Source organism: Vanacampus margaritifer, chromosome 10 (assembly GCF_051991255.1).
Source record: "Vanacampus margaritifer isolate UIUO_Vmar chromosome 10, RoL_Vmar_1.0, whole genome shotgun sequence".
In the NCBI taxonomy this organism is placed as follows: Eukaryota; Metazoa; Chordata; class Actinopteri; order Syngnathiformes; family Syngnathidae; genus Vanacampus; species Vanacampus margaritifer.
Genome location: NC_135441.1, coordinates 19,253,191 through 19,275,280, shown reverse-complemented (window position 1 = coordinate 19,275,280; position 22,090 = coordinate 19,253,191). Strand labels below are relative to the sequence as shown.

The 22,090-nt window shown below is 40.5% G+C and overlaps 1 protein-coding gene across 1 annotated transcript in view; it reads left to right on the top strand.

Annotated features, from left to right (window-relative positions):
• The first annotated feature begins 610 nt into the window (after nt 1–610).
• Nucleotides 611–22,090, top strand: part of gfra4b (GDNF family receptor alpha 4b) — a 42,630-nt gene continuing 21,150 nt past the window's right edge. Inside the window, exon 1 of the mRNA XM_077577877.1 lies at nt 611–950. Coding sequence (XP_077434003.1) covers nt 908–950 — 43 coding nt within the window. The 5' untranslated portion in view covers nt 611–907. The remainder of the gene's footprint in view (nt 951–22,090) is intronic.

The following is a 22,090-nucleotide window of genomic DNA, read 5'->3' as shown; positions in this document are numbered from 1 at the left end:
TAACCTCATCTAAATGACTTGAACCATCACTTGTCTGTTTTCAAAATAAAATGTGATCCGTCACCACCAAAGTTCGCCCACACCTACTTCAGTTGCTCACGGAGCTGAAGACTCATGATGACGTCATGCATGACGATGGTTTTAACTACAGATTTTGCATGACACGGCATACCCCCCCCCCCCAAAAAAAAAAAATAAATAAATAAATAATTCCCCACCTCACCCCAAGAGGTTCCACAGTAGAAATGTTCACTTTTGATTGACACTATCAATATAAATATAGAAATCTGAATATTAAGAACCTCTCTGACGCGGGTGGAGTTGAATATCACTGTAACCTGCAATCGAGCCTTTTTTTTGTTTTGTTTTTGTTGTGTTAATGTTCTCAATACCTACAACTCTTGTCACCGGACTGTGCAGCAGGTGTACCTAATGTTGTGGCCAGTGGAGTATGAACACAAAGCACATTTTCCTGCATGTTCATCTTCTTGTCCGGCCACCTCGACTCGCGGCAGAAGCTTTCAGTAGCTTTCCCACTCCCAATCGCTCTCTCTCTCTCTCTCTCTTTCTCTCTCTCTCTCACTCACTCACAGCCACACAGTGGACGAGAAGGCGCGCGGTACAACTTCCACTCGTCATTATTACGCGCAGCTCCAAATGCGCAACGAGCAGTCCCGGTCTCGGGTCAACTGATGGGATCTTACCACCTTAAAAGGCGACGAGCGAACGGCGACTTGGGAGATTACGAGGCATTTTCCCAACGCGCAATAATATTTTCTTTAATAATGCGCGTGTTTGGATATCCTCGTCTTTTCGCGTAACAACAAGCCGGTTCAAGGTGAAAGTTCCCACGCGTTTATTATTCCAAAGGGGGGGAAAAAAAGACATCATCATCTGACGCAGAGAGATGGACCTGTGGGGGCTTTATCTTCTCCATCTCACAAGTTACGGTAAGCGGACTGAGTCACTCAAATTACTTATCGCTGTGAGTGTCATGAATGAACAATACTTTATTCATTTATATTTATTTATTTATTGTTTGTACTTTTTTTGACATTAAACTGCTGCATTATGAGTTGAATTACAACTGCTTCGATCGACTCCCTCTGTTTTATTGTTATTACACAGTGGTAATTATTTATGCGTTGCTGAGCTGTTTATTCCAGTAAACAATCCCCAATGCAGCATTAAAGTGACACCTGCTCTCCATGTAATTGAAAGAAGGAGCACTATTGATTTTTTTTTTTTAAGGGGAGGCAACAGTCCACAATGGAGTGTCTCGTTTTCTGTTAAGTGTGTCCATGTCGTACATGCTAAAAATAATTAAAGAGCAAGCCACATATGTATGTGTTTGGGAAGATAAGCCGCTAATGCAGGGATGGGCGACCTGAGGCATCTGGGCCACATGTGCGTTTGGTCCGGTCAGCCGTGCAATTGTAAAAAAAATAAAATAAAAATAAAATCTCAGAGGAGCTGTTCTAAAAAAGCTCGTTTAACCCACAAATGTTCTTATTTTAAATTTTTCATTATCATATTTGGTTCATTCATTTAGAACAGCCACAGCAGTAGTGATGGGCATGACATGAATCTTTAGAATCAGTTCATTAACTCATTCACTGCCAATTCATAAAAAAAAAAAAAAAAAGAATATTATCGAATGAACAATACTGAGCTCTCCAGAAAAAAAACTAAAATAAAAAAAATAAAAAAATATATATAATATAAAAAATGAGGGGCAACAGGCGATTAAAAATTTTAATCGTAATTAATTGCATGACTCACTAGTTAATTCACGATCAATCTCAAATTTTATATCTGTTCTAAATGTACAATGAAAACATTCTAGGTTTTCATACTTTTGTTAAAAAAGTGGGAAAAAATGTGAAACTAATAGAAATAGTTAAAATGAATTTTGGACATTTATAGCCGTCAATGGCAGTGAATGAGTTCAAAAGAACCGTTCAAAAGATTCGTTCATTGAATCGTTCGTCTACGCTGAGCCCCCCTCGTGAACCGGAAATGGCAACACGTTCACTCACTGACTCGTTCACTCGCTAATCCGCGTTGGCTAACGCCAATAGCATGGAAGTACGTTCGCCCGTGTCTGACGCCGGCTGCTGATTGGTCGTTCGCGAAGATTGACGACGTGAGCGCGGCTGAGCTCAAATGAAGTGAGAAAAGAACGAATCACTTCAGGAAGCGATCCGTTCACAGATACCTTGAAGCCCATCCATCCATTTTCAACCGCGCCATAACAGCTACGTTACACCATGGATTGGTTGCCAATCATATCACATTAAAATTCATGTTTGAATATATGTCACGTCTCATTGAGAGATAATGTGACAACAATGAGGTTATTTGCTCAAATCAAGTAGCAGTGCAAAGATGAAATCACTTAATAACATCATGAGAGCATCTAAATTGTGTTAGTTTTGCATTTGAGTTGATTGGAACTCAAACCGCGGGAGGTCCCGAAGTACAGACATTGATCAAGTGGAGGGTCAGCTACTGCATTGCGCGGGACGGAGAGTTCAAGCTGCATTACTGTTGCCGTGGCTGTTATGAAAAATGAAGCAGATCCCCCGGCGAGCAGTCTGCGAGGCGAGCTTTGATGTTATCGGGGTGATAAATGTGAGCCGGCGCGCGCGTTGACAAATACACACAGAAGCTGTAAATTATACGGAATTAAACACAAACTGTAGGTTGGGTGATTATTTTAGGTTTGATAAAAAGTTCCCAAGAGATTCCACATATGAAATGGCAAAAAGTAGACAATCACAATTCACAACCAAATCCTATCAAGAAGTTCCGAAAAGGTGACTGTTAGGTTGAGAATGGGTTTTCATGCTTGCAGCATTTTCATTTGGAATGTAAATATTGACTAATTAGTCGAATATTTAAACACTGAGAATATTGTGGAACTCGTTGTTGATTACATCTCATTATTTATCCAGCGCAATTGCAACAGGCAGTTAGCTAGCTAGCCATGCTCCGCCCCGAAAATGCATCTTCACTCCGGGTAGCCTGCTGGCACGGCCACTTTAGAGTGCCTCGTTGTCGGCCGTGAATGCGCAGACACCGTGCAGAGAAAGAGGAAGAGCAAGTGAGAAAAAAAATACGACCTGACTACTACGAGTGTGGGGCTTCATGTTGCCACGACCACTTTAGAGTGCCTCGTTGTCGGCTGAGAGTGCCCAGACACCATGCAGAGAAAGAGGAAAAGCAAGAGAGAAAAAAATATGACCTGACTACTACGACTGTGGGGCTTCATGTTGTCATGACCACTTTAGAGTGCCTCGTTGTCAACCGTGAGTGCACAGACACCATGCAGAGAAAGAGGAAAAGCAAGAGAGAAAAAAATACGACCTGACTACTACGACTGTGGGGCTTCATGTTGTCATGACCACTTTAGAGTGCCTCGTTGTCAGCCGTGAGTGCACAGACACCATGCAGAGAAAGAAGAAAAGCAAGAGAGAAAAAAATATGACCTGACTACTACGAGTGTGGGGCTTCATGTTGCCATGACCACTTTAGAGTGCCTCGTTGTCAGCCGTGAGTGCACAGACACCATGCAGAGAAAGAGGAAGAGCAAGTGAGAAAAAAAATACGACCTGACTACTACGAGTGTGGGGCTTCATGTTGCCACGACCACTTTAGAGTGCCTCGTTGTCGGCCGAGAGTGCCCAGACACCATGCAGAGAAAGAGGAAAAGCAAGAGAGAAAAAAATACGACCTGACTACTACGACTGTGGGGCTTCATGTTGTCATGACCACTTTAGAGTGCCTCGTTGTCAGCCGTGAGTGCACAGACACCATGCAGAGAAAGAGGAAAAGCAAGAGAGAAAAAAATACGACCTGACTACTACGAGTGTGGGGCTTCATGTTGCCATGACCACTTTAGAGTGCCTCGTTGTCAGCCGTGAGTGCACAGACACCATGCAGAGAAAGACAAAGAGCAAGTAAGAAAAAAATACAACCTGACTACTACGAGTGTGGGGCTTCATGTTGCCATGGCCACTTTAGAGTGCCTCGTTGTCGGCTGTGAGTGCGTGCAAGTCACAGAGAGAAAGGCAGATGAGTAACAATAGAAAAAAAAAAGATGTCTTAACGTGAACTTGGGATTCTGACTGGCATGGCTGCTTGAGGGTTCCTCGTTTTGGAATTGAAATTGAATGTATTGTCATTGCACATGTCACAAGTACACCACAACGAAATGCATTCATATCTATGCCATGGGAGGCTTTAAGTGGCAAAAGAGAGATTCTAGATGAAGTATCTTCCATTTTTCAGCAGGAAGTGAATTCACATACTGAGCAGACACACCCACAGTGTTTTTGAGCAAAGATGAGCTAAATTTTTCACAATTAAAGCCTCATTTTATATACTTGGCGACGTTTTTAATCATTCAAATTTGGCATGTTGTTAACCACAATATTCTTTGTGTCAAATTCAGTAGACATTTATTCTCACTTTACAGGGCCTTTATAGAAACTAAATTGGTAAACATTCTGTCCAAATGAATTCAAAGCCATCAATTACATTTGCAATGACAAAGTGGAATGACAATTGTCCGTCTTTAAATCCCAGAAAGGGTTTTGGCTGACACTTATGTAAACTACAAATAAGACTTTTTGCGCTTTTGAACATAACTAAATGAATGGTGTAGTGGATAATGAGCTCGCCCTGTAAGCAGCATGTGTCTGGTTCAGGACCCACTCAGTGTTGTTTTTTCCCCCGTCTTTTCTTCATAGTAAGTTAAAAGCGGAAACGTTATTTACGTAATTACGTTGTCCGCGCGTCGCAAGCACAAATGAGCACGTAAACGTGTTACCTCGATTGTTTCAGAAACCGGAATTCTGACCTTAACCCGAATATTGACTGCATGTAAACGTAGTCATTATCCCGTGAGTAAACAAGGGTAGAGCTAGCTGTTGCTACATGAGGTCAATAACTTCCTGTTCCTGTCTTCTTCTGGGCACGTTTAGTGCATGACTGCCCTCTACTGGCTAGGTGATGAACACCAAAAACCGAGTGGCAGGTTATATTTTGAAATAATTACAGCCCAAGTGCTTTTTTAGGAAGTTTAGAACTTCGTTATAAGTAGTTAGTGAACTTTTTTTTTTAGCAAAAAAATTACATTAATCATTCAAGAAATAAAGAGCAATCGCATTCCAATACTGTCTGCAAACGAGGCAGCAAATTTTAGTGGACCTATTTTTCATATCCGAACGACAATAACTGAGATTAAAACCAATTTGACGCCTTGCTCTAATTGTCCCTCTAGGTGTGAATGTGAATCCTTTTTGGTCTACATGTACTTGACCAGTCCTGGGTGTACCCCGCCAATATCAGTTAGGATCGACTCCCGCTACCTACGTCCCTAATGAGGATAAGCGCTATAGAAAATGGCTGGATCAATTATATTACTCCAAGAAGTGCACACACAGTGGAAGCGCCATGCTGAAAGCTTAACGGGCTAAGCAACAGTAATTAAGGCTCGCGGGTCTTAGCGTGATGTGAATGAAGACAAAATGGAGTGCGCTACTGTCAAGTAGTTTGCCTTGAACTTGTCAGCCTTTTTGGCTGATTATTACAGGTCGACACCGGCATGGAAACAGGAGTTAAGAACATTCAGAGTCAGCGATCGCCTCATCGCTAGATTGCAACGCCACACAAAAGTGAATAGATATAGAATATTGTCATTCATTTGAATCATTTCAATGCATTTTCATTCAGTATGATGCACCATGCGTCTCAGCACCCAGCTTCAGCCAAACTCTTTTTTTGGACTTTATGGCTTCGACATTGCGGGATGTGACCTGTATCTGTAATGGTGATAGATAAGTACTGCAGAGTATGTCATTAGCAAGCATATTGGCTTGACCTCCTTCAAGGCATTTGGCATGAATCACACCTGAGGCAGGTGGCATCATAGTTGTACGACAGGATAATAAACATACATTTTATGTGTATTTTTAACCTCTTTTATGCCTTGTCATCACTATTTAACTCCGTAAAAAACGTGCTCAGCCAGAAGATTATATAACACCTAATAGAATTATGTAATATGAGATTTGTGGGGAATTTAAAGGGACTACACCATTATATTTTAATGATGAAATCCTACCTTTGACACAATCGCAATGTCATTTCTTTTTATTTATTTTTTATTTTTTCAATGTCATTTCTTATGAAACATGAGTTATCTTTGTGGCTATTTTTCTTACCCGGTTCAGTAAAACCCCGCCTCTCGCAAACCCCGCCTCTCCCCCCGTGGCTGCCGCACCCCTCTCACGACGTCGTCCGAGCCGGCTGCTTCGCGCAACGCCCACGAAACATACAGCTAGGTTTTAAGCCGATTTTTAAAATGGACTCCTAAGTTTCACGGGCTGCTAGATCTCTAGGTTCGGTCACGCAAGCCATCAATTCTTGTATAAAAACATTTGAAACAAAACGGGTCCGTGCCGCAAGAAATCGTGGAAGAGGAGGGGGGCAGAGAGGTTAGAGGAAAGAAGGAGAGAAAAAAAAAAGCAGCGCAAATGTTTTACTTGTAGTTTACACTAGTGTCAGCCAATGGATTTTAAGACAGCCAATTGTCATTTCATTGTACTTTGGCATCGCAAATGTGAAGAATAATTGATTGCTTTGAATTGATTTGGACAGAATGTTTATTGATGAAGGCTACTTTTGTCATTATCCCATTGGAGGGAGGTCTTAGAGAAAATGGGCGTGCGTTTAGTCCGCAGAGGCGGTGCGGGGGTGGGGCCGCACGCAATGACGTCAAACAGTGCCAACAGCTTGTTTTCTCAGTTTGGGAGGGGCTGGATGAAAACACAACTTTGGTCATGTTTTTGGTGAGGAATTATCATTTTAACATGGCTAAAAGCTTCAAAAAGTTGATATTTCATGTATCATGTAATGTAGTGTTGTGGCTGGGATTCTGAAATTACACTTTTACCTCACTGGTGATCCAAAATTTGACACTCGGAGCTCTGTTTTCGTAGACAGCGCATCTGCAGTGATCCTCACGTTAAGTTCGCTGCACTTCTGCTGGTATCCGCTAAGCTAAGCGTTGAGTGCGTGTTGCTGCAGATGTGGCAATTTGGTGGCATGAAGTCAATGTCAACTTAGGCCTGCTCAGACTACGTCTAAATGCCAGCTCAGGGTAGACAGCAGGTCGAATGCGATTTTGGCAAACTTGATTGGGGTGCAGGCAGACATATGTGGTGGATGTCAGACGTATGTCATTTATAAATATGTGAACAGCGGGCATTAAAACCTCTGAATCATTGCAGAAATCAACATAAACATCAGATTCGAATGGAAAGCTAATTAAAGGGTAAGTCAACCCCCCCAACAAAATTATTGAAAATGATATGTTCTATGCAGCCCTACTACTTTAAATACGGTATTCTGGTTAATATTGCGTTAGTGGAATATGAGTTAAGCAGCAAAATCCAGCAAGTGGCAAAATGGCCGCCCCCTGAGATGGATAAAAACGGCTGGATTTTGCTTCACAACTCATGTTCCACAAATGTAATATCAGAAGGTCATGTTTGGACTGGTGAGGTCACATATAACATATTTCTGTCAAGAAATGTTGAAGGTTGACTTCCCCTTTAACACCATTAAATTAAAGATGCACTCTGCATAATGGTGCTCAACGTAGTTGCTCACTAATGACCAATCATGGCTCAGCTTCAGAAAACAGGTGTGATTGGTCTTTGTTACCTGAGCAACAGCAAAATGGCCGCCCCCCCTGAAATGGATGAAAAAAGGTGGATTTTGCTGCATCAAATATATTATTGTAAATCAGATTTGGAGGTCAACCCTTTAACCTTTAAGGTGCTGCTGTTTTGGTTAGCAGTCTCATCAAGACAGTAATTTTTGTTTCACTTGTGGAGGCAGTACTTCACCAAATTACACTCAATTAAGTGTTTTGTCTATTATGTGGCACATGCAACAGAAATGTCGTCCCGCTGCCAATTTATAGCGGGGCCCGATATTATGTAAATTAAACTGTTACATCACAAACTGGCAAAATTCAGAACGGCTCACTCAGACACATTTTCTCCCCAAAGTTCCCAAAAATGGTCGTGTCATTTCACACACCCCAGAGACCCATTTGTATACGAGCAATTAAAAAGTTGTCTTGTCCCCTTTGAATACGTTGAAAAATGGAACAAACAGCTAAAACCTGCAAACATCTTTTCCTAATAGTACCTCACATCTTTACTGAACTTTTAACATAGCTGATTATTTGAGGAACAGGAACTAGAGCTCTATCAAGGATATGAGCATTCCATCCATCAATAAACAGCAGCTTAGTAACATTCACTCACTTGTTGTGCGGCAGTGGAGTTAAAAGCTTTCGAGACAGAAAGGCTCTTCTCCTTCTCCTTCTCCTCCGGTGGACTGGCTCGCTTCTCCAGTCAGAGCCCTTAAAAAGTATTCAATTATTAAGGTTGCAAAGTCTGCAGAGGAGACGCATTCTCTGGATGTCCGTTTCGCTGCTCTGACCTTTCACGGTGTCATTATTCAATGCCTCGCATAATCGTCTGCCTAGGTAATGACTTCAATCGCTACACAAAGTTGGCAGCAAGAGTGAACGCTCATCGATGCAAAGCATGTCACATCCTGATTATTACCGTCAAGTGCCTCCATTTATTTCACCGTGATGGAATGTGTTTGGAGAAAATGGCCAATAAACGGTAGGGAGGCATTAGGAACAGTAGCGCTTATTTTTGTAAACATGCTATTACCTGTTTTTATTGAACATCAATCAAGAAATGGCACTTTGTTTCAGTGAAAAGTCATCAGTGCATCGTTTTAAACACAGCCACCAATGTCAGAATTGCTAGGCCCAATTTGGACACTTTCACACAGGGGTGTACTCACTTTTGTTGCCGGCACATTAGACTTTACAGTAATGGCTGTGAGGATGATACAAGACAATTTATACTGTTATACAAACTGTATTACTTCATATGAAAGTGACAGTTCTTCAGTGTTGTCCCAAAAAAATCTTTCTTGAGAGGTTAAGTGCTATTTAATGAAATAAGCCTTCCCATGATATCTTCTAGATGTTCCATTTTATTCAACATGATTGGTTAAAAAATTGGTGCGACGACGGGGTCTGGTTTCAGGACCGTCCGTCTCAATGACCGTGTGAAATCGACGGTGATAGTAAAATGCAGGATCCAGTGTCAGACTTCACTCACTGCTACTTCCTCAAGATGTCATTAGATTATGCTTCATGATCATTATTCTGGATTGCATTTTCGTTCTACTTTCCTCAACATGTTTTTTTAAAGTGGAAGTCAGCCTTAAACATTTCTTGACAATTATATGTTATACGTGACCTCACTATTCTAAACTTGACATTCTAATTAATATTACATTTATGGAATATAAGATATGAAGCAAAATCCAGCCATTTTTATCCACCCCAGGGGGCGGCCATTTTGCCTCTTGCTGTCGACTGAAGATGACATCAATGTTGCTCAGGTCCCAAGTAACAACCAATCACAGCTCTTAAGCTGAGCTGTGATTGGTTGTTACCTGAGACTAGGGGTGGGCGATCTTGCATTATATTCATGCTTTTGATCCATCCATCCATCCATCATCTACCGCTTATCCGGGGTCGGGTCACGGGGGCAGCAGCTTTAGCAGGGAAGCCCAGACTTCCCTCTCCCCAGCCACTTCAGCCAGCTCCTCCCACGGGATCCCAAGGCGTTCCCAGGCCAGCCGAGAGACGTAGTCTCTCCAGCGTGTCCTGGGTCGTCCCAGGGGCCTCCCGCCGGCGGGACATGCCCGGAAACACCTCCCCAGGGAGGCGTCCAGGAGGCAACCGAACCAGATGCCCGAGCCACCTCAACACTGAGTCCCTCCCGGATGACGGAGCTTCTCACCCGATCTCTAAGGGAGAACCCGGCTACCCTGCGAAGGAAACTCATTTCGGCCGCTTGTATCCGGGATCGTGTTCTTTCGGTCACAACCCACAGCTCGTGACCATAGGTGAGGGCAGGAATCCTAATAATTATATTTCACCTCAAATGTCAGTGTTTTTTTATATTGACGCTGTCTGTGATAGATTCACTCTAGCTAATAAAGTCAAGCAAAAATATTTTTGCACAGCTTTGAACTCCCCGGCAAACATCCACAATAATAATTCTGTCTTTCTTTACTCAACTTATGTTTTATCGGTAAGTAAGTATCAGTACCGTTATCAGTATCAACAATACCTATTTCTATTTTGTATCATATCTTTATGGAAATGTGCGGTATCTCAAGTAGGGGTACTATCACACAAACCAATTCCATAAAGCACCGCAAACATCGATCTTGATCACTAAGCTCACAGACGGAAGATGGCTTTTCTTTAAAAAAAACTCTTTTGTGAAATGGAGGGAAACTGCGGCTCATTATCTGGGATTCTTGCCACTAAGAAAAACTGTTCCAGACAGGCAAGCCGAACCCCTTTGCAGAGGAAGCTCGAGCTCCACTTCTTTCCTGGACACTGTTACATCTAAGTGGATTTTCATGATGATAGATGGAAGGGAATTCTTGAGCGGGGGGTCTGACAAAAGGTCCAAGGACGTTCTCCTTTCCCCAGGTTAGCTGAGTGTGAAATGAGAATTTTCATCGCACACTAGGACCGAGCGGTACATATGGCCACTCATTTATATATATTTTTTGGGATGTAATAAACCACTGTTTTAGAAAAACCCTCGTTGGAAACAGCAAGTGAAATTGTGACATTAGGATGCCGACTGCCTGTTCGTCGTTAAATTGACATTAATAGCTACAATATAAATGGATAAAGGGCACTGTCAGTTACCAAATAGAAACTAAGTATGACTATTGGAACTATTATCGACTGATCATTAATATACAGTATACCCATCCATTCATTTATTATACCACTTGTCCTCATTAGGGTCATGTGTGTCAAACTCCGGTCCTGGAGGGCTGCAGTGCTGCAGGTTTTGGAGGTTTCCCTCTTCCAACACAAGCTGATTCCAATCTCCAGGAAAAAACAAAACAAAAAAAAACAAAAAAACAAGCTGATTCCAATCAGCAGGATCGTTATCAGGCTTATGCAGAGCTTGCTGATGAGCTGATCATATATCAGCTGTGTTGGAGAATGGAAACATCCAAAACCGACAGGACTGCGGCCCTCCAGGACCGGAGTTTGACACCTATGCTCTAAACAATATCCACTGTCCATTCATACACAGCAACATTCAAAATCAATAGGCTTCTTCTATTAAAAGGTTGAAAATTGTGTGCATTCATTTGAAATTTGATCTCAGAAAATGAAAAGTACCCCTCATTGATGAAGTGAAAAACAATTTCTTCTTCAGTCTCCTCTTTAGAAATACCCTCAACTAAAAGCCGGTCACTGAACTTTTGTGTCATACTCATGTTTTGATCTGAAACCCGATTGAAACCGTTGAAATAAAGCCAGTATTCTTAAGAGTTTAAAGACCATCGGTTTAGAATTCCGACGTTAAAGCTCCCTTCCCTCAGTGATCGTACATCCTGCCTTTTATAGCCCCCTCCTCGCCGTCTCTCAAATTTCAATCTTCCATAAACATTAGCCTATTACGCTGCCTCGCCATATGTCATCAGCGCTATATCACAAGTGTTGCGCAACACAAGACGAAGCGTAAACAATGTTGAAAACCCGTACGATGCCAGCCGACCTCAACGCTTCTCAGCTGTACATTAGCCCGACGATGGATGCAGCTGGCGTTTTTCATTGCGCAGATTCATGGCAGTCAGGATGAATGAAGCCAGCAACAGCACTATTTGATATGCGTACATGCTGCATTATTAATGTTATTTCATTAAAAAGTAATTGTGGCCTCCAACTATATAGAAAGTTGCAGTGTTAGTTTACATGCACAGACAAGTAAATACCACTGAGCTTCAGCCGAGATAATGCAATAGTTCCTTATCAGTGGTTCCCAAGCTGGAACGTACACTAGGGCAGATGCAAACACTTTTGGAGCAGAAATTAATTTGCCGTCTCTTATGCCCAGGAGGAGCTCTCCTGTTAATCAAATCAGTGAAAGGCGCGTGTGGCCGCAATCAAAAGGAATGTCTGGAAATGCCTGTTTGCATGAAATAAATTGAATTATTGTTGTGTTGTAGATATGGGAAATGCAGGAAATGGCCGCATGGCCGGAAGCTCACGAACCCTGACAGATCATTTGTCTTGCCTCAATTCCATGTGATGGAACCTGACAGCAACGAGAAACACGGCATCTTAACAATCTATCTAACTATCCATTGGGGTTTTACTATTTTATTATTCCTGGTTTAAAAAAAAAACAAAAACATTTGAGATTTTGATGAGACATTTAAGCAATGACATGAACTTAGATCAGGAGCTGGCTGAAAGGATGAGCAGGTCATCCCTAAGGAATCGCGTATCCCAATTAATCAGTCACATTTAATGAGGGTACAGATTGACTTATAGGAGAAGAGCATTGATAGATAATGCATATATTTACATAGCGTATGAGCTTGATACCAACAATGCTCTTTAAAACAAGAAATCTGACGATCTAACCCCCTTGCACAGCCTGTTAAAGCTGATGTTCACTTTTCCCTATGAATGATAACGAGGGACAAAGTAATACCCACAATGTTTTCATTGTTGGAGGAGTATCAGAGTCATAACAAGTCAGATGCAGTCAGGGTATATAACGCAGGGGGTGTGAAGTTTAATTCCTGCCCTGTTGTGTTAAAAAAAGCAATGCAAATTTTTATTAAAATTTTTCTATTATACAGAACACCAGAAAATGTGCTTGCAAAAATCAAAACTTTTTTTTCCACAGTGGATCACTTTCAGCAAAAGTGAAGGATGCAGGGGCCACTTTTACATTCTTCATCGTTTGCTTTTTAATCACACTAAAAGCAATGAAAGTTCTGCTTTGAGTTCTAATAATTTCAAGAAAAAACAGCCAAGATATCAGCTGTGCATTCAATGCAAATCAATACAGACATATCATGCAAAAAAAGCAGTGTATTGTCATATTGTCTGTCTACATGTTGCTGCAACGTTTGTGTTCAATATATGTTTGAGCAATGTGATCATCAATGCTCGTTTCTGTGGTTTAGCTATGGCGTTTTGCATTGCGGGCTAGCATTAAGCTAGCAGATTGTCTTAAATTATGTTGTTTGGTTAAATATGCAACGTAACAATTTGTTTAATGTTTAAACACTTAACACAGGTATTTTTTTCTCATAGTTTGTTCATTATCTGCTGTTTGTTATAAAGTTAGCTGCCACCATTTAGTGATCATAATTAAAAAATTTCAAGACAAAAAAAATCATCTAAGTGATTGCACGTATTGTGAAAAACTCACATGTTAACATTCAACATTTGAACGTAATATTTTTTTAGAAATAGGCAATAAGGAAAAAATTGTGGGCCGCAAATGCCCCCCATGCCAGACTTTGCACACCACTGCCTTAAATTGTGCATTCATTCACCGTCTGCATCTGAAAACACTTTCGCCGGCCCTCCGCATTATGGTTTAAAAAAATCCCCCCCTCGGAGGTGATTGGTCAACAGGCCTCGACTGTATAACCTTGTAATGAGGAGATGATAGAAGCTTGATGGCGTGCCGCTTCATTCCCTCAGCATTCCAAGAAAGGAAATGTGCCATTACCGAGGCAGCAGACTAAAGGAAAAAAAGGAAAAGAGTTGCTGGAGGGCACCTGTCTATGCGAGCTGCAGTGGATTTACAACATCTGCTTGATACAGGGGGGAGGATGCCACCTCCGTTCACCACGCCAAGATTAATCGCTCAGGCGCAGCCGATGATGCAGACGACAAATTGGCACTCGCAAGTTCAGCCGTACTTTTGTATCACAGCAGACTGTGATTATTAAAACTTTTCTTTCAGGATCTCGAGCCTCTTTTACACGGAGATACTGCAAAATTGCATCATCAGCTTGGCCTTTTATCGAGAGCCCGGCAAAGGAGGGATATCGCTGCAACACAGTCACACGGAATCCACAATCGGATGATGACGTCATCGGACATCGCTTTCAACTCACCAGAGTGGGAGAAGCGGCAATTTTACACACAATTCGGTTACGACTCGGATACTACAGTTGTGCCCATAGTCTTGCATACCTGGGCAAAAGTCTTTAAAGAATGATTATTTTGTTCATTCAAATTAAACTCTAAGGCATTTTAAACAAAACAATTAAGAAAATAATGAGATGGTCCCCGTTCAATCATCTGTCCTACTATCCCCCAAAAATGGCAACATTCTGCCAGTGTATGTACATTGATGCTAAGGCAAGAAGATGGAATGTAGGGAGGATGACAACAGACAATTGTTAAAGTTCTCATTCCTATCCGAGCAGAATATTAGACATAGCTCTGTCCTGCCTCTGTTAGGGCTCTTATACAACCCCTGAAGGTGGAATATCGGCTGATATATAATATAGATATAGATATTAATATTGATTTCATTCACCCCATTCTGTGTCAGTGCCAAAATGCAGCGCACCTTAACTCTTTGACTGCCAGACGTTTTCAGAAAAGGAATGCCGTGGGTGCCAACCGATTTAAGCATTTTTGACTGATCTTTCAAGGTCCACAGAAAAGTATGTGTTTGGACTATGGAAACACACATACTACCAAATGAAAGATTGGACTCTCATCTTTCATCAGAAAAAAAAGTTTGTTTCTACCTTATTCCGTTTTTCAGTAATCAACAATAGAAAATGGTTAGTTTCATCTCTGTTTTGAAAAAAAAAAAACGTCTTTTAACGTCTTTGGCACTCCATAGGATTTTACTAAACGTTATTTAACGTTTTTGGCAGTCAAAGAGTTAAAATGGTGGAAATGACCGTTTTTACAGACAAAAAGTAAAAGGGGTTAAGGGAGCCGAGCCAAAAAGCATTCCAGACCAACCTTGCTATAAGATGAAAATCTGTAATATGGAGAGGCCATTAAAAAATAAACACACACACATGCTTTAAATACGTTTAAATGGGTTAAAATGCACCTATTGAGTGGCATTAAAGACAATAGTCAGGTTTCCTTCCAATTAATTCAAATTCTTTAAGCGAATTTACTGAAAATGCGCAAAACGACTTAAACCCGTTTCTGTTCTTTTGCGAATATTGAGAGGGGACTCCAAACTATAGGGATGTGATGCACCAGTAATCTAAAAGAAGAAGAAGAAGAAAACCAGGAAGCAGCTGCGCCCTCCAAGTGTAAAAACTTTTTTTTGCAAATTGTGGATCCTTTTTCAAATGTCTAGTGTTTCCATTCAGTTTTACTTTGGCATCTCTTGAAAATTCAAATAAAAATGGGTGGATAGAAACCTGACTACTGTTTACAACGTGTGCGTTCGGCATAAATACCAACAAATCTTCATTTTCATCATGTGGGGGCAAGCCTCATTTCCCCGGTTTGGGAATTTGGCACACCTTACAATTTAACAGTGCACGTAACAATTTGGTAACAGAAAATAGACTTGAATTTTAGACCAGCTAAAAGCAGGTCTCAGTTGTGGCGCAGGTGGTGTAATGCGATTTTGGTTAATATGATCCAAAGAAGGACAGGCCGAGAGATTCTAAGCTCTGCAGACATATGTGGTGGATGGATTTCATTCATAAATGTGACAATAGCCTGCATCAAGCCTTCCGAATATTTGTAGAAATCAATTCTTTGAACAAATTATTTAAAAAATTTGACTGTGTTCCCTCCCCCTGCCTGCGCCTGTCTAGTAAATACCAAAAGGCACACAGTTGGCGCTGGCCATGAAAATAGGCTCCTGTATGTCTACAATTTGTGTTTTTTTTTTTATCTTGTTTTTACAACAATTTTTCTTTGTGCCGTGTCAACAAACTCAAGCCAACAACAACTTTCTTTGACACCGACATACTTCTGGCTTCTCATTAAAGGCCGCGGTGGCAAGAATTTGGCCTCATTTGCGCAGGGAAGCCTTTGGCGCTGTCACTACCCTGAAGATGCAAGTTGCATCCTTCTCAAAGCGCTTATTAAGGCCCTAATTAATTGGACGAGGAGAATGCCACGAAGGATTCGACAGCTCGGCGTGAGTGATCACTGTGAAACCAGAGCAACATTGCTGCGGATGTGCCCCTTTGACAAGTATCACCACATATTACAGCCACACACTCCTTGGGGATTTTCAACAATTTATGCGATGAGCTATTTATCAATAATATATGAATATACTTCATTTATGTCGAACATACAAGTTTGAACGGAATCTGCTCTGTGACGACCGACAAATTTGTCAAGTCCAAAGTCCGCTCATTATAAAACCTGGACAAAAATGTGAATAACGAATAAGGTGAAATCCCTATTCACCCCCCCAAATATTTATTATTATTTTTATTTAAAATACCGAACACGGTTACCTGATTGGAAATTGAATCCCAGCTACAGTGACGTTTGCGCCAAATTCTGACCACTAGGGAGCGTTATATAACTTAAATATCAACCGTAAAAAAAAATAAACGGAAGCACACTAGAATGAAATCAACCTCTAATGTAGTCTAAAGCATTAAAATCCACATTTATACATCGCTAACCTTTTGTTAAAAAAAATAAAGGTATGGCAGCTTGCCAGTGGAGCTTGTGTGAGAAGCTAATTGGACACTTTATATGTCTAATTGGACAGCTTTATTTTTAAAGAATACTCCACTCCTTATATAACATGGAAATCTAATGTTCATTGTGTTGCTACTGTTTAGTGTCATCATAAATCATATCAAACAAAACAAGCGGGTTCTCAGATGCTGTACAACAACAATCACGGAAGATCCAAATCAAGGTGTTTTGTTTACCGAAAGATGGCCAATACCAACTCCTCCCGTTCTCCTTCTCCCCTTAGCACCCTCCTCCTTTCAGAAAAAGTCACACTAAGCCAAAAAGGGAAAAGCGAAGTTAATCCTTTAATGCTGGCTGAAATGAAGTCTAATAAGGTGTTGTGACAACACTGACAAAAAATATGTTTCAGTTGAACTCCACTGTTTAGTAGCAGTTCCGCTGCACAATAATTTGTTTGTTAGCAATGAAAAACAATATAGACGGAGGATGCATTTATGGAGCTGACTCATTGAGAGTCTGTTATGCTCTCACAAATGTCGGCTTTTCTAAATGACCTCCTCATTAATGGTATGAGAAATACCCATTAAAAGCTGGACATTTATGTATGAAAGCATTTTTTTTTCTTTTTTGGGATGATTTGGTGACAAAAACTGCTTTACATATTTTGCAGCCAGATGTAGTGGACTTTGTAGGCTTTTTTTCCCCCCCAGTACAACCTGCTGCTTGGGATTATTTGCCTCAGTAGTTCTGTACATGTCTTTCAAAAGAAAGAAGAGAAACAGCTTGGGTTCATGAAAACAACATATGTTATTGTTACGCCAAACAAAAGGTCACCAAAACACTGATGTTGCTTGGCATGAATGATTGCAAAGCTAAATGAAGTGCCTCAACTCCATTCAACATACAATCGTTGTACCTTAACTTATTAGTTTTATTTGTTCCGTGACCGCGCTTCTAACTAAAGTATAATATTGACGTAACATTGCTCATTTTGATGAGTATTGTTGTAGTCTGTGCACGGGTTCGAATGTCCGTTGCTGAAAGGGTTACACAACTTTGACAACGTTACTAGCTAACTGGCCTAAGGTATTTTGCATTGCTTGTTAGCGTTAAGCTGTCAGCTAGCTTAGCGCAACGAATGTCTGTTGCTGAAAGGGTTACACAACTGTGACAACTACTAGCTAACTGGCCTAAGGTATTTTGCATTGCTTGTTAGCGTTAAGCTTTCAGCTAGTTTAGCGCAACGACTGTCTGTTGCTGAAAGGGTTACACAACTGTGACAACGTTACTAGCTAACTGGCCTAAGCTATTTTGCATTGCTTGTTAGCGTAAAGCTTTCAGCTAGCTTAGCGCAACGAATGTCTGTTGCTGAAAGGGTTACACAACTGTGACAACGTTACTAGCTAACTGGCCTAAGCTATTTTGCATTGCTTGTTAGCGTTAAGCTGTCAGATAGCTTAGCGCAACGAATGTCTGTTGCTGAAAGGGTTGCACAACTGTGACATCGTTACTAGCTAACTGGCCTAAGGTATTTTGCATTGCTTGTTAGCGTTAAGCTGTCAGCTATCTTAGCGCAACGAATATCTGTTGCTGAGTGTTACACAACTGTGACAACGTTACTAGCTAACTGGCCTAAGGTATTTTGCATCGCTTGTTAGCGTTAAGCTGTCAGCTAGATTAGCGCAACGAATGTTTGCTGCTGAAAGGGTTACACAACTGTGACAACGTTACTAGCTAACTGACCTAAGGTATTTTGCATTGCTTGTTAGCGTTAAGCTGTCAGCTATCTTAGCGCAACAAATGTCTGTTGCTGAAAAGGTTACACAACTGTGACAATGTTACTAGCTAACTGGCCTAAGGTATTTTGCATTGCTTGTTAGCATTAAGATATCTGACAGCTTAGCGTTAAGATATCTGACAGCTTAACGCTAACAAGATGACAGCTTAACGCTAACAAGCAATGCAAAATACCTTAGGCCAGTTAGCTAGTAACGATGTCACAGTTGTGTAACCCTTTCAGCAACAGACATTCGAACATGTAGACAGACTACAACAATACTCAACATACAGTGACATACAGTAAGTTACTGTATGTTGAGTCTTCGATGCATGTACACTTTTTCTACATAACATCGTTTTTAAGGCATATTTTTAAAGCTGGGGGTTTATTGTACTGTTAGCGGTGAAATATTATGTTAGTGGACTTTCATTGTTTCACTATTGTTAAGATTGAGCAACATATTGATATTTAAAAAAGAATAGCAGCATACAAATGGTAATGTACCACGCTGTATGATTACAGCAGTGCGTGCGCGGCGCAATTTAAGTGTATTGTTCGAGGGGAAATTATTCAGTCTGCTTCACCCCATTACTTTTCCTCTCAATGTCTTACTTCCCTTTCTTCTTGTTCTCCAGCCTAAAAGCTCATTTTTACACTGAAAAGACAGAAGTGCCGAGACTGCTCAGTCCCTATTGGAGCCATGTTGCAGCCATTCATGAGCTGCCTGTCATGTGTTAATCCCGGGTTGCCAACGGTGTCTGCACCGTAATTTGCTTCAACTCGATGCGAGGCCAGTGCAAATTTCAAACTTTCAACTATAAATGGGGAGTTTTACAGCAAAAGTTATTCCTCTCTAGCGCCCACACGTTTTCTGCCCTACCAAAATGTTAACATTAATGAGACCATCTGTGATAGAAAAGACACTTCTCTAAAGTGAATCGCTTAACATTTTTGCCTAGTGGAGGATCCGTTGATGTCAAGTACTTCCATACGAGCTTGTGTTTTGTATTTTACGTAATTCCTTGGGGGCACTATGTTCCCAGACAGTTACTGTCAATTAACCAGAGAATGTGCTAATCTGCTAAAGGCTCATTTATACTTATTTTATGTTCATGTTTTAAATGGTGTTAATAAGACTGTGAAGGATAATCATGATGCTTCCTGTGAAAAAGGAGAAGAGAAACGAGCCTTTGCAAAGACTGTTGATGTCATTGGCCATACAATGGTTTTCCTATGCCTTAGTTTTTATATGATTTGATTTTCAACCATTTTTTTTAATCTCAATTTTGTGTAATTTTCAAAATCCTTTTTCCAAACATTTTGTAATGCACTTTTTTTTTTTTAAACAACTCAAAGTAATAACACTCCTAATGTGCTCTGCAAAACTCAGCCAATATGCGTAACACTTCCTGTCAAAAGTCAGACCTTCAAAATAAAAGTATGCAGTTTAATAACACAATTTCAGTACACTTTCTTGGGCCACATTGTGTCTTATTTAACAATAGCGTTCACTGCTAAAGAAGTCACTATAGGGCCACATTAAGTGTGATGAAAATGTTATTATGTTATTAAATGTTACGCTTAAGTTGCCCCGGCTTGTCCAAGTGTTGCCGAGCAGAGGCTTGTTATTAGCATTGAGTTGCTAATAAAATGTGGAATACACCTTGCCGTCTGTTGAACACTTTTTTACGCAATACGATAGAAAGTTTGAACTGCCAGATATTAGATTTAAAAAAAGGCAACTAACACTATATAATTAAAGTGCCTTTTAGTGCTGCAAATAGTAAATCCTTGTCGCGAATGCCGCATGCTATACTAGCAATGAGGCACACACTAGTTGCCTTGACTACTACTTTGTCCTTTTCTTCTTTTTCAATTTCTTCTACTTTTTTGTTTACGTTACGTTGTAAAGCTATTAATTATGGAAATATTGTATTTGTTGTCAGAGGTAGAAAGCAGGGATGTGATTTGACCAAAGTGAAATGATCTGAAAATTTAGCGCCGGGGGTCTGGGGGCAGGGCAGTGCCCTGGTGGGGGGACAAGGGGGAGCTCATGGGTTTTCCGTGTTTTTAAGTACTTTCAATGCACTCACATGACAAAGAAATAGACAAAACAACAGCATAAATTTTCAATGTATATTGAACTATCCCATATAAAATGGCAGTTTTAGTCAACTCAAAATCAGTCACATTCAAAAACATTGGACTGCCTTTGCTTTTAAAAACTATCACTGAGAATATCATCATATCTAACTAATGTGATTACTAAGTTAACACATAAATAATGTTGAAGAGTTCAAATTTCATGAACAAATAATTGTATCATGACCAAATGAAAAGTAACTCATATTAGAGCATACCACAAATGTCTGTTATAGCAGAAGATGTTATCTGTCGGAGTCATGTGCATACACAATGAACTACTAAAAAAAATTAAAATAAATAAAATAAAAAAATCGGAATTTTTTTTTTTGGGGGGGGGAGATAAAAAAAAGCGGAATTCCGCGAATTAGCGGAAAAATCACATCCCTGAGAAAGGCATTGTGAAGTACAAAAAACAGGATAAGAATAGTGCACTTGAAGGAATCAGATTCTAACAGCCTGTTGCTTTGTGATATCATTGGCCTTCAGTCATTCAATGCACAAAGGTGTAGCTGTTGATTTCGCTGAAAAGCTATTGATATCGTGTTCACAATTTCTTTTTACCTGATCGAAAGATAATTGCCATGCCACCTACAAAAGTGATATAAGTGGGCCGCGTTCAATCAACACAGCCTTTACATTAGTTTTTAGTCAATAAAATCACAGATTTTTTTTGTAGTCATTATGCACATTACACAAAAACAGGAAGTGTGCATTTTGAAAAAAAAAAAAAAAAGGAAGTGTAAAATTCCAATGGGAACTTTCACTGGTTCTTGTATCAATGCTCGCGATATTATACTAAAAGTAATGACCAGAAGACTGCATGTTCTCAGTTGAACTATTTACTGGATGCCAGAAAGATCGAGTATACAGCTGTGGAGCCCTCTTCTCTTAGTCTGCGGAAGAAGGTCTAATCTATTCAAAATGGTCTCTACTCTTATACTGTCTACACAAGGGGGACGGCTCAGCCTAGTCCATGTGAAAATGTGTGACCTGATTGTCTTAACTGCTTTCAACTGGATAAGTGTGCCAGAGTGCAGATAGATAGGAAGGCGCCAAGCCAGGACAGGTGACAGCGACAAAATGGCCTCGCTCAAGTCACCTATCTTATCATTAAGGGGCCTAATCTAACAGAAGTGTGCATTTTAAATTTGACGACCTTCAATTTGGACAGCCTTAGTGTTTCGATGTCAATGGTCTTCAGTCATGGAAAGTCCTTGTGAAGCTATTGCTATACATGTTCTTTGTTTCCACATCTAGAAAGATAGTTGTGCTGCATCCTGCAAAAAGAAAATTAAAGAAAAAAAAACTGTAAAAGAAATCTGCATGTCAACAGAAAATGTAAATAATTAAAGAGAAGACGCCATCACCAAATCATTTCACTCGCACTTCAGAGTTTTAAGCCCTTAAAAATATTCTAGGAATGACTTCCAGGTGTCCTTTCTCGTTATTTGTAGTCATCCACTATGAGAAACTAATCCTTATAGTCCATAGCACTCGTTACATGCTTGGCCGAATTTGCTTGTGTAGCGGTGAACAGGCTTTTTTAC